We start from the raw sequence: 13,221 nt of genomic DNA, 5'->3' as shown, positions 1-13,221 counted from the left end.
GGTGGCCGCCTCCTCATCCCTCCATCATTGCCTTCGTATGGCCCAGCGGTGGCCCTGGGGGGATCCAGGCTGGGGTGAGAAGGTGGCTTCTCACCTCTCCTCAGCTGCAGGCTGGTCTGAGATGGAGGTGGAGAAGCTCATGGATGGTGGACCTGTGGAGACAGAGGGGGACAGCCCGTGAGTCCTGTTTCCTGACCCTGGGGGTTGGGGCCCCGGCTCCACTGGGCCACTTCTCTGCTGTTCAAGGGCCCAGGGGATCCCAGGTACAGAGGTGCTCCTGCATGGTGAGGGTCAGGCTTGTTTTGGTGCCCCTTCCTTCCATGTGTGTGTGGACTGTGGGGCTGTTCGAGGGGGGCAGTGCCTGTCCCAGGGACATACCGAACACCCTGTACCTACCAGCTGCTACCTCGGGGACCTCGGGTGACTCATGGCCGGAAGAGGCCTGGCAGGTTGTTCCGGAAGGGAGGGTGATGCTGAGGATCCCATCACTGGACCTTTTGTCATTGTCCTTGGTCTCTTTGTCCTGGTCCCTCAGTGTAGGACTGGTGGCATCTGATGGACCCACCTCCTTTGTGTCCGCAGGGTAGGGGGGTGGCAGTGTCCACAAGGTGCCATGGCAGGGCCACCTCCTTCAGCCCCAGGAGGCCGTGCAGCTCCCTGTAATGGAGGCAGTGGGTGGGCATCCTGAGCAGCTGGTGGCATCCCTTGTGTGGTAGTATGCCTGCCACAGCTCCTTCACTTTGGTACAGATACCCTCCCTGGTCTGGATGAGGTGGCCTTGGGTGGCGAACTCCCTGGCCAGCTGCTCAAATGCATCCACATTCTGCTGCTGCACCCCTGTGTGGAGCAGGACCTCCTCGCCCCCCTCCCCCGCCAGGCTGAGGAGGTCCTGGAGTTCTGCGTCAGTCCAGGAGGGGCCCTTCTTTTGGCGTAGCTTGCCTGTCTGGTGCCGCTGGGCCCCCCAGTTATAGTAAGGATGTGGGTACACTGGAGAGGGTCCAGCGGAGGGTGACCAAAATAATTAGGGGGCCGGAGCATATGACCTATGAAGAAAGATTGAGGGAATCGGGACTGTTTAGTCTGCAGAAGAGAAGACTGAGAGGGGACTTGAGAACAACCTTCAACTTACTGAAGGGAGGTTGCAAAGAGGCTGAAGAGAGGCTGTGCACAGTGGTCACGGATGGCAGAACATGGAACAATGGTCTCACGTTGCAGTTGGGAAGGTCCAGGTTGAACATTAGGAAAAACTTTTTCACTAGGAGGGTGGTGAAGCATTGGAATGGTCTACCCAGGGAAGTAGTAGAGTCTCCATCCCCGGAGGTGTTTGTCTCACCTCGACAAAGCCCTGGCTGGGCTGATCTGATGGGTTTGGTCTTGCCTAGGGCAGGGGGCAGGACTTGATGGCTTTTTTAGGTCTCTTTCAGCTTTATTGTTCTGTGATTCTGTGACATTGCTGGCTGGGGCTGTGTGGCTCTGCTTCGGCGTTGAGAGGGGGCTGTGCACCAGGGAGTTTGTGGTCTCCCTGCTTCTGCCACACTCTTAGCTTCTTGCTTGGGGTTGCTGGGTAGCTGCTTCCTGACACATGGCTGGCAGTGACCACAGAGCCGTGTCTGGGATGGCCAGAGTGTCTCTGGGCTCCTGCAAGGCTGGTGCCACGGTGGACCCACTATTTTGTAGTAGCAGATGCAGAGTGTCTACACACATTCTGTTTCAAAGTTAAACTTTGAAACAGGGTGCTACTTCATTCCTGGGAATGGAGTAAGGAGTTTGAAGTTGGGCTCCCTTACTATGAAGTTAATTTCAAAGTAACACAAAACGTGTGTAGATGCTCTGCACTCTACTTCGAAATTAACGTTGAAGTTCATTGCTTGTGTAGACACACCCTATAAGTTCAGATATTGGTCCATATAATAATTTTATTCTTTTCAGGATGCAAACACCAAAACAGGCATCTGTTTATGGGACACGTTAACTAGAATCAATGGGATGAAATTATAAAAAAGGCAAATTTAGTGAATGACACAGAAGCCTTGTAACTTGTAAAATATTCTAAGGTGGGAGCAGTAAAAGCTTAATTAAGTGCCAGACTGGAGAAAGAACCTGAAGTGTGTAGGGATTAATGTGGCAGCAGCACAGAAATGGAGTATCTGAGCTGAGAAAGAGTAACTACTAATTTTGATTTTTTTTAAATTTAATTTGAGCTAGTTGATTTGTTTCACAGTTTTAACATTGCTATAAAATGTATTATATATTTTTATTTGCTTCATGTGTGAGTTTTTCTTGTATCTCACCAACATTTTAATATGCTAAACATTTAAATATTTTCATATTTGTCTTTATATGGTGGAAAATATTTAAAAGAAGATTGTGACAGATTTCAAGCCCTTGGTAATCAAATTTTAAGGCTAACTTTTAGCCTCTTGTAGCATTTCTAACTCCTGCTGGTATAATCATGTTTACTAGTAACAGAGAGAGAGAGCCGTGCTAGTCTATATACTTATCAAAAGAAAAAAGCAGTCCAGTAGCACTTTAAAGACTAACAAAATAATTAGGTGATGAGCTTTCGTGGGACAGACCCACTTCTGTTGATCTGAAGAAGTGGGTCTGTTCCACGAAAGCTCATCACTTAATGAATTATGTTGTTAGTCTTTAAAGTGCTACTGGACTCATTTTTACTTGTTATTTCTTAACAACCAGTGATATGCTTTTTATTGAACAAGAGACGGTTCTTGTAAGGGAGGAGAGACACACAGATGAGGTATACTAGGAGAGACAAAGGAAATATTAACCAGGAATGTGGAGCAGAATCTTATATTTTCTCAATATGCTCTTCTTATATCAGGTTCAGTCTCAGATGGAATTTGACTGATATGACAGAATGTTCACGGACCTGTCATGATTTAAGAATTATTGCTTGAAGAACTCTATGGCTAGTGCCAAACTTTCTCTTTTTCATGGTCTGAGGTGTTAACTACATTAAAAACACACAGTGTCAGCTATTCTATTATGAATAAACATGAAGGAGAAATACAGGTTACAAACCTGCTTTTCATAATAATTTTCTTAATTAATTGGACTATTAAGTGGGTTACAACCAAAACATTCTCATTTTGCTCAGAAAAGCTGTTTGCACTGTCAGATTAATTGCTCCAGCCACAAGGTGTGGGGGAAGGGTGGGAAAAAAAAAAAAAGCATGAGGAGGGAAATGAGGGGGTGAACACTCAAACACTCCTTTTTACGGTCAGGTGGTGGATAACTACTAGCTTCAGTTCAGAGTTATGTGTATTTCTTTGAACAGGCAAATTTTTTGAGCCATGTGCAGACAGGTTGGAAGATTGGATGAGAAATGAGTTGAAGAGGCTTAAGTTTCCTTTTCTTCTTTTTTCTTTTCCTTTTCTATATTAAATACCAAGGTCAAAACAAAATTCAGGATTGTTTAGAACTTAATTAAACCACAGTCTGAGATACACTAGGCTTTACACCCATTAAACCTCTCCAAAACAGAAATAAAAACAAAGAAATAAACAAGATTGAGCATTTAAAGACAGCGAAGTTCTTCAGATCTTTAAAGGATGAGTGAACTTTTTAGTGCAGTGGGGGAGGTTCTGTTGAGGAAAACCCGAATACTGTATTTGATCCTCTGAAACTATGGAAATAAAATTGGAAAAACTGAATTAAATATGCCAAACTCAATTAAGATGAGACTGCATCCACCTGACCTTGTTCATTTAAGATTCATTTTTTTAACTTCTGCCTAGCGAAATAATAACATGCTATACTTTTTATACCCCTAATGCAACTAGTTTATAATTTGCTGGTTTCTGTGATTAATTTCATGTCATGTTTTTTTTTTTTTAAATAACAGAAACAAAAGCTTCTTGAAGAACTTGGAGAGAGTTGGCTTCCATATCTGACACCTAGAGATGCTGAATTTCACCAAGTGGTAATGTATCTTGTTTTTAACCTTATTTATAGTAAACTTGATTGGGCATTCTCATCAAACAGCAAAGCAATCTTTGTTTATTGATTCACAATTAGAATCAATTGATTCACAATTAAGACTAAAACTTAATGGCTACATCTACACTAGCCCAAAACTTCGAAATGGCCAAGAAAATGGACATTTCAAAGTTCACTAATGAAGCGCTGAAATACATATTCAGCGTCTCATGAGAATCTGAGCGGCCATGGCACTTCGAAATTGCTGCGGCTCGTCCAGATGGGGCTCCTTTTTGAAAGGACCCCAGCAACTTCAAAATCCCCTTATTCCTATGGATTCTATTATTATATATATTATTATATAATCCACAGGAATAAGGGGATTTTGCAGTTGCCTGAGTCCTTTCGAAAAGGAGCCCTGTCTGGATGAGCCACGTGGTGGCGAGCTGCAGCAATTTCGAAGTGCTGCGGCCGCCCACATTCTAATGAGGCGCTGAATATATATTTCAGCACTTCATTAGTAAACTTCGAAATGGCCATTTGCATGGCCATTTTGAAGTTTTGGGCTAGTGAAGACACAGCCAATTTCTTTTAATTCCTTTCTGAGGACTAACATACATAAGGTCTTGGTATATGAAGTGCTTCCAGAGCTACACTCACTGGGAGAGCTGAGATCCTTCAGCAGTCAGGACAGAACAGAATCAGGGACCTAGGTGTGAAATCCTTGTGAAATCAGCAGGTGTTTTGCCATTGACTTCAACAGATGCAAGATTTTACCTTTTAATCAATGGTTCCCACCTGTAAATGATAGCTCTAAAAGTCTCCTTTTTAATCTTTTGTTTTAAGTAAAAGCTCATATAACATATAAAGAACTTTCTGGTTTTGTGTTTTCTTATAATTTGTGGTCAAGTGATTTGCATGATGTTGATTTGCAATATCTCATGCTTGACTGGAGTAAAAACAACACAGGGCGTCACTGTTCTTTTAAAGGTCTTCATGACTTAAGTCATCTGGAGAACACGTTCTACAGACTGGATTTGGCAGAGATGAAGAGTCTTTAAAAGTGAGATTTAGAATATATGGCTTAATTATGCTTATGCTTATGCTTATAATTCTATTCGCAAACAATACATAATGTTTAAAACCTGGCATAGAAACTGAACTACTAAAGCCAGAATGCATGCCTCTAAGGAAATGTAAGGAAAGCTAAAACAGGCCCAATAGTCATATAACTAAACCAAATTAGTATACAGAGGCATATCATTAAAGAATTAGACGAATACTGCTACGTGTATCTTGGAGCTTTCTCAGGTCAAGTAGAAGACATGTGGAAAGAACTGTAAGCCCAGTAAAATGAGCTTGGAACACAGTCAGTAAGATGAAAGACACAAAAAAGAATCTTTTACTTAGTCGCAACAACTATAGCAAGAGTTACTACATTACAGGCATGTCAACTTTCTTGTATTGACATATGGTTCAAAGATGCATTTAGTAGACACCCCCAACACACACACAAAAGCAAGCAAGCAAGCTTTGGTCTTGTGCTGCAGGAAGAGAGGGTTTGTTTTTGTTTTTTGTTTCTGCTTTTTGCATGAACTTAGGTACAGAAAGGATTTTCAAACAGCCATATTCCACTTTGTAGAGAGGAAGAGTGGCCTGGGTTCAATTCCAAGCTCAGTCTCACAGATTTCCTTTGTGACCTTGTGTAACTCACTTGATCTGTCTGTGCTTTACTCCCCATCTGTAAAAAGGGCAATGATTAATATTACCTTTCTGCCCTCCTTCTGTTTTGAGCTCCTGGGGGCTTTTTCTGTCTCTCTTACATATTTGCACAGTGCCTAACTCAATGTGGCGGCAATCTTATTGGAGATGCTACTGTCATACAAATAGCAAATAAGAGTAATAAAATACAGTCAGGCAAAATGTCGGAAGTGTAAGAGTCCTCTGAAATCAAAACAGCAAACAGTCTCCTTTCCAGAGGCTTACCAATGTTCAGTAAATGTTCTTGCCCCTTTTAGGGTCCAACCCAATCACCGTTTTCTCCTTACTTGATCCTGTTACGTCCCCTCCTGTCTGTTTCCATTTCCTTTTATACAAGCATCTGGGCCTGATAGCATGAGTGTAGCCGTGTGTTCTCCATACTTTCTTGCCCTTCCCTGAACAGCTGCCAGGGAAAGACATAGTTGAGCTAATTCTGCCAAGTGGAGTCTCGGACCATTTTTACAAGTAGAAGGGCATAGGGAAGAAGATAAGCAATCAAATTAGACCACGTTAAAGCAATTAGTGCTGTTGAAAAGATGGTCGATTTTACACAAAGCCTACTGCAGTCAGTTGAAAGTCTCTCACTGACATCAGTGGGTACTGAATCAAGCACCAAATAAATGAACATGGATAGAACTTTGCCAGAAGGTGAGATGACACCTGAATTATTATAGGCTTGGACAGTTCTGGTACTAGGGTCACGTGAGCCTGGGCAGCGTTTGGCTGAGAAGCTGACTGGGGCTGGGGGAGCACAGGCAGGGCTCGGCCTGGGGGAGTGCAGGCAGCACTAGAGCCGGGAACCGTGCTGGGGAAGCGCTGCCAACTCGGGGCCTGGGACCCCGCCAAGGCTGAGACCAGAGGAGTGCCGGCTGGGGCTGGAACCAAGGGAGTGTCGGGACTGGAGCAGCACCAGCAGCTCTCGGGCTGGGGGAGTTCTGGCAACTCTGGGGCCCCAGTGGTGAAACTCTGGCAGTAATGGCTGAGAGTGACTTCTGGTCAGTTTTGCTCTCAGAGCAAGCGTCAGGTTTGTGCTGGTTATCTGAGAGTTCTGGTGCAAGAATACCAGATAAAAGGTAGTTTCCTAGAGCACAGTTCTGTAGCTGTAGAATAGTGGAATAACTGCCGGGGAATTGGAGGGCATGGAGGCAGCTAATAAACACTTGTCAATGTTTTCAAGCTTTGGTACCCTCAGAATTGCTGAACACCTCCAGTTCCCGTTGAAATCAGATATTTAAAAATGCTCTCTTGGGTATTTTTGTGGATAGTCTTGTGAGTCTTTTAGCTTTCAATATATTCATTTAACAAAACCTAAATGTAATACGAAGTTACAGCACCAAATTTAACCACTAAAAGCTGGGGAGACAGAAGATAGAAATATAGCTAGATAGATTATGACTTACACCTTTCAGTGGTTAGGGGATGGAAAGCTGATTGTGATTGTTGTTAATTCAGGCAGGAGACAAAAGCTGTTTGCTTGGGTGAGCAGGAAATCAGGCTAAAAAGAGGATGTAGAATTTCTTCAATCAAAGAAATTTAATAGTAAGCTAGATCCATTTGCTTGGTGGACACTTCCCCTTCTTGGTGGAAGGGACCTGTGAAGGCAATGTGAAGTGAACTGTCAGCCTCTGTCCAAGGAAGAAAAGGGTTGAATTGTCAGAGTGAGAAACATCAAGGTCTTGGAGGTAGGAAGCATGTAACTAATCCAATTAAGACCATAATTTGGAGCAGAATATAAAGTAAGTGCAAAGGGAAGGAGACAAACTGATCGCACAGAGTGTAAAAATGAACAACCAGCAGCCTTTAAGTCATTCCTCAGAATTTAAAACTCTGATTTGTACTTGCAAAAAATGAAAAATGTTGATTAAAGTCTTTACCAGATTTTTCCACGAGATGTGTTCACTTGAACAACTCTGGTTTACAAACTAGACAACTTTGGAATGTCAACCAAAATCCTGTTCTCAAAACAAAGATCCCATGTTGCTTAAGTGGTTTTGTTCATTTTACACGCCTTAAACACATGAATGGGGAAACTGAGGCACACGCCCATTTTCGTGGTATGGCTAAATGCCAAGGGTGAAAAGCATTTGTACCTTCATTTACTGGACAGTGACTGAATTCTAAACATGTGCTGGAGCAGCTGTATGGACTGATGAGCAGCTGGGACAGGGCCCAGACCAGACAGGAACTGTTTGATCCACTGGTGCTGCAGCAGCTGTATGGGCTCTGCCTGCCCAACTTGAGAACGTGGCTGATGGACTGGGGGGGCCGAAGCAGGGAGACCAACCAACCAGAGGGAACAAACGGGACTTGCCTGGCTGCATCACATGAAAGAGGCCAATAGCAAGCTCCGGACGTGGAGCCTCCCCCTGCAGTATTATGACGTGGAGGTGGTACACATCAAGGGGAGCGCCCAGGGTACAGCCCATGCCCTGTCAGGCGGGGAGGGCCCCTAACTTCCCCAGGTCACTGTCTGGGTGACCCCACTCAGTTCGGTCTGAAAGGGTGGAGAGATGTGATGTAGAGAGAGAGAGAGAGAGAGACACCTCTGGTCTGCAGACAAAGAAGGTGGAGCCTGAGGGGTTTGAATTGGAACTGGGAGTTGGAAAGCAGTTAGTTTGGACTGGGAGAGAGAGAGAGACAAAAGAGAGAGCAAGGCCCCAGCTCTGGGGCCCCTCAGGGCCTCCTCTCCCCAACATAGATTGGACTGGCTGTCTCTGCCTGCTGTACTGACTCTTCTGTAAGATGCTGTGCCCTGTCGGCTAATAAACCCACTGTTCTCCTGAGAGTCGCTCCTGCCTGCAGACAGGGTGTAGAGCTTGGGGACCCCTGAACCCTATCACACTGACATTTACTGTATGTGTTGGGGGAAGGTCATAATTTTTTTCCACAGTGTGGCTCAGATTCTTAGAACTTGTGTTATGGTCTGAATCCCATCCTATTTACAATCCTTTAACATCCAGTAACTACTGCAGCAATGTCAAGGTCCATTTTTTTCCCTCATAGGGATTTGGAAAGGGATGAGGTGTTACAGAGGGATGTTATTTTATTATGTCAGCTGTGCATATTTGTGTTTTTGTTTTTTTTTTTTTGCTCGAAGAAGGGCAAGCAGCCTACAAGTTGAACCTCTCTAATCTGGAGCTCTGTCATCCAGCAACTTCGGTAATTCAGCATGATTTTAATTAGCTGGCTGTCCACTTACCATGGGTGTAGCCAAATTTCCTGTGGTCCCATAAAGCCACCTGTCCTGGCTCTCAGTGTTCTGTGCTGTTATTTAGCTGTAGTTTACTTGAAAATGTCTTCTAAGAGACAAGTAAGCAAAGGAGGCGTTGGTAATGCTACTAGACAATGTTGACCTCCCATGCTCTGGCAAATTCTCTTGTCTGGCAGAGGGTCAGGTCTTGAGGTTCAACCTGCATTATGTTCTGTGAAAATTAAATTATACAAGGCTGCTCACAGCTTGGGATGGATACTTCTTTATATTTTGTAAACTTAAATAAAATAGTGTTCGTTTTAAGAGCAACTGTATGCTTTCTCTTGTTTCAAACTCTAAGTATAAAGTAAGGGTGCAAAATATGAGTAGATTATGAATAAAGAGCGACATTCTGATTTGTACCTCCTACATTGGTAAGAGAAAAACAAGATGATGGTACAGCCTTATTCTATCAATGGTCAGGCATATTATTAGTGCATTAGATTGCATTAGTGCATTATTAATTTTAATTTAACTGCACTGTATTCCTTCTTGTGATCAATTTGAAATTAATTGGTAGATTCCTGTGTTCCAGCAATAGAACCCACCAGTGTGACATGCATTTTTTGTTCCTAGATATATGGCTTTATGTTTGGCAGTATTGAAATGGATATTGCTAGGTTGTGTTCAGCTTACCAAGCTTTTCACGTCACTCAATATCAATCACTTGTTTTCATCATCTACCATATCCCCAGTTTTCGTCTTCTGCAAACTTCATCAGAAAAAATGTTTTTTTTCGGGTCATGGATAAAATTGTTTAGTGTAAGCCCAAGAACCAATATCTGTAGAACCACACTGAAAGCATAGCTGCTTGAAAAAGATTCCTCTTTTAAAATATGACGTTTTAAAAGTGGAATCTCTACAGTTGCTCAGTTGTTAGTCCATTTAATTTGTGCCTTGTCAAAGCTGTATTTTTCTAAGTTCTCAATAAGTCATATGGTACCAAGTCAAACACCTTTCAGAAGTCTAAGTGTACTACATCAGTATTATTACTTATATCATCTCAATGCGTAATGTCAATAAAAATACGTTAATTGATTTTTCAAGATCTGTTTTCCATAAGTTCATGCTGATTGACATTAATTACATATACTTCTTTAATTATCTGTTGAGTCCCATATCTGTCATTAAATTATATTGCCCTGGGATGACATCAAGATGACAAGCCTATAATTTTTTAGATCATCCCATTTACGCCTTTTAAATAGTAGCACAACTTTACTTTACTTATAGTACTCTGGAGCTTCCACAGTATTCAATATCAACGTTAGTGGTTCAGAGAGGTGCTCAGCCAGCTTTTTAAAAAGGCTTAGATGGAAGCAAACTAGACCTGATAATTTCAAAAGTTACACACAGTAGCTGCTGTGTAAACATATTTCTGAGTACTAGTGGATGAGGTAGTACTTCGTCATCATGATTGTTATATATATATATGCACCCTATAGCTTTTTTACCAAATACAGAACAGAAACATTCATTCAACATTTTTTCCTTTTTCCTCAATTATTGACGATTCTACCATTTCTGTCTAGCAATGGCTTAGTATTGTAGTTAGAATTCCTTTTGTTTCTAATATATTTTTAAAAACTTTTTAGTGACCTTAACTCCATTGGCCCTTGATTTGTCCCTGTATTATTTTTTGCCTTGAATCAATTTTCTACAATTTCAGGCTTCTGATCTATGTTCATTGTTGTCAATTTCCCCTTTTTTCATTTGTTTATGATGTAAATTTTTTATATAGTTGTGTTCACTTCTCTCCTGAGTCAGTTTTTTTTTTTTTCTGTTACTGGCCTTCTGGGGAAATGTGGGCAAGATGCTTCATCTCTCTAGCCGCGTCTACACTAGCCGGCTATTTCAAAATAGCTGTGCCAACTTCAAAATAGCACCCGCTGCGTCTACACGTGCTGAGCGCTATTTCGAAGTTGAAATCGACGTAAGGCGGCGAGATGTTGAAGTCGCTATCCTCATGAGGAGATGGAAATAGCGCACTACTTTGACGCTGAACGTCGAAGTAGGGCACGTGTAGCCGATCCATGTCCCGCAACATCGAAATAGCGGGGTCCTCCATGGCGGTCATCAGCTGAGGGGTTGAGAGACGCTCTCTCCAGCCCCTGAGCCCTATGGTCGCCGCGTGCAGCAGCCCCTTAAAGCTCCCCACCCTCTGAGTTCCTGTGCAGGAAGCTGAGAGCGCGTGCAGGCAGCAGCACAGCCACGTGCGCAGGCAGCAGCACAGCCACGTGCACAGCCTGCACATCCTCCCAGAGCCCCAACCCACCACCCTGCACCCATGGCATCCAGCCAGCCCCCCAAGCGCCCACATGTACCCCCCCAAGGGGACCCAGGGCTCCCAGCCTGTCAGCCAACGGGGGAAGAGGCAGTGGGGCCCCTCCTGGACGGAGGCCAAGATCCGGGACCTGCTGGGGCTCTGGAGTGAGGAGGAGGTGCTCCAGGTAATGGGGAGAAAGAGGCGGAACGTGGATGCGTTTGCTCGGCTGGCAGAGGGCCTGGCCACGCGGGGTCACTCTGCCCACACTCCTGACCATGTCAGGAGTAAGGTAAAGGAGCTGCGGCAGGGTTACGCCCAGGCCTGGGACACGGCCAGCCAATCTGGGGCTGCCCCTGCCGCTTGCCTCTTTTACAGGGAGCTCAGGGCCATCCTGGGCCCCCGGTACACCTCCTCCCCCCCACCACCACCCTTGACACATCGGTCGACGAGCCCCAGCAGGCCCCGGAGACGGAGTCCACCCCTGAGGCCAGCCCTGCACCCCAGGGGCCCCCCAGCAGCCCACCCCTGGGACACCGGAGGAGGAGGAGGAGTCCTCCAGCGACAGGGGGCTCCAAATCGCCCTCCCCTCCCACAGCTCCAGCAGGGCGTCTGCCCGATGGGTGTCCCCCGACCGTGGGAGCGGACCGTCAGGTATGTACCTCCCGGTGCACACCCCTGGGGTAAAGGGGCGGAGACAAGAGACATGACCAGGGCCCTCCACACACCCAGATGACCATGGCCCTGAGGACAGCAGTGGCATGTCCCTCAGAAGAGTCCATCAGCCCCTGCCCCCCAGCAGGACAGCACCATGCCCCATCCCTGGGGATGGGGGGGAGCAGAACCTAGGGTCCCCCGTGGGTGGGTGGGGGGTTGGACACCCATCATCATCATCAGCATCTCCGGGGAACAGGGATGGGGAACCGGCAGCAGATGGGTAGGGGGACAAGGGCCACGGGTCAGGGCCCAGACTAACGGCTGTCTCCACCCTTCTTCCCCCCTCTGTTCTGCAGCTGCACCGTCGGAGGGCCCGGAGAGCACCGGCGCGGCATCAGTGCTCCCGGAGAGCCCACCAGGCCAGCCCCTTGGCGGAGCACTGGCCAGCCCCAGGACGACCCCGACAGCGGTGGAGCCATCCGCGGGCGTCCATGGACCCCCATCTGCTCGCCACCCTCCAGCGTCAGCTCCATCTCCAGGAGCGAGCTCTGGCCTGGCGCCAGGAGGTTTTGGGGGGCCTTCATGCGCACCTTCGAGGACATCATGCAGCACTTGGCCCCCCCTGCCGCTCTGCCCGCCACTCCGCTTGCTGTCCTTCCACCATCCGCCACCCTGGGGCCTGCCACCGAGGGGGACCATGGGCCTCCGGACTCCACCCGGCCCTATCTGCTGGTTCTCCTGGCCCCCAACCAGCCTCCACAGGGCCTCTGGCCAAGACGTGGGTCACACCCCCCCACACCAGGCGCAGGACAATAGGGGTGCGTGGCCGAGCACAGGCCCCCTCCTTTGGACATATTCCCCTGCCTCCTTGTAAATAGTTTTTGTTCTACTCCTGTTTTGTACCTGCCCCCCCATGTACATAATTCCCACCTTCTTCTTTTAATACTTAATACAGGTTGCATGGTTTTGTTTAAAAAAAAAAAATCCATTTATTGCACAGAAGTTGGGGGGGTGTGTGCTCTCAGGTTCTCTGTGGTGTGGGCGTCGGGGGCAGGGAGTGTTGTGGAGGTTGTGGGGGTGCAGTGGGTGGCTCACCCACAGCTGGCCCTGCCAGCGTTCACCCTGCAGCCTGGTTAAAATGGGCCCACAGGGCCTCCCGGACCCGGATCCCCTCAGCGTCGACCTGGCGACTGGGGGCAGCGGGTGGCTGGACGTCGGCCCTGCCAGCCTCCACAGCCCAGCCCTGGAAGAAGGCCTCTCCCTTGCTCTCCACCAGGTTGTGGAGTGCACTGCACGCACCCACAACCTGTGGGATGTTGGGGAGGCCTGCATCCAGGCGGGTGAGGAGACA

The 13,221-nt window shown here is 46.5% G+C and overlaps 1 protein-coding gene across 6 annotated transcripts in view; it reads left to right on the top strand.

Moving 5' to 3' along the window:
* FTO (FTO alpha-ketoglutarate dependent dioxygenase) overlaps window positions 1-13,221 on the top strand; it is a 507,378-nt gene that overhangs the window by 124,886 nt on the left and 369,271 nt on the right. For all 6 annotated transcript variants that reach the window (XR_012647536.1, XM_075009181.1, XM_075009183.1 and 3 more), the window contains exon 2: window positions 3,866-3,943. Coding sequence is in view for 5 of the 6 variants with exons in the window: in XM_075009181.1 (XP_074865282.1) it covers window positions 3,866-3,943 (78 nt within the window). In the remaining variant the exon portion in view is untranslated. The remainder of the gene's footprint in view (window positions 1-3,865; window positions 3,944-13,221) is intronic.

Source organism: Carettochelys insculpta, chromosome 14, assembly GCF_033958435.1.
Source record: "Carettochelys insculpta isolate YL-2023 chromosome 14, ASM3395843v1, whole genome shotgun sequence".
NCBI classification, from domain to species: Eukaryota; Metazoa; Chordata; order Testudines; family Carettochelyidae; genus Carettochelys; species Carettochelys insculpta.
The sequence above is the reverse complement of the archived record's forward strand: the minus strand, read 5'-3'. Positions and strand labels throughout refer to the sequence as shown.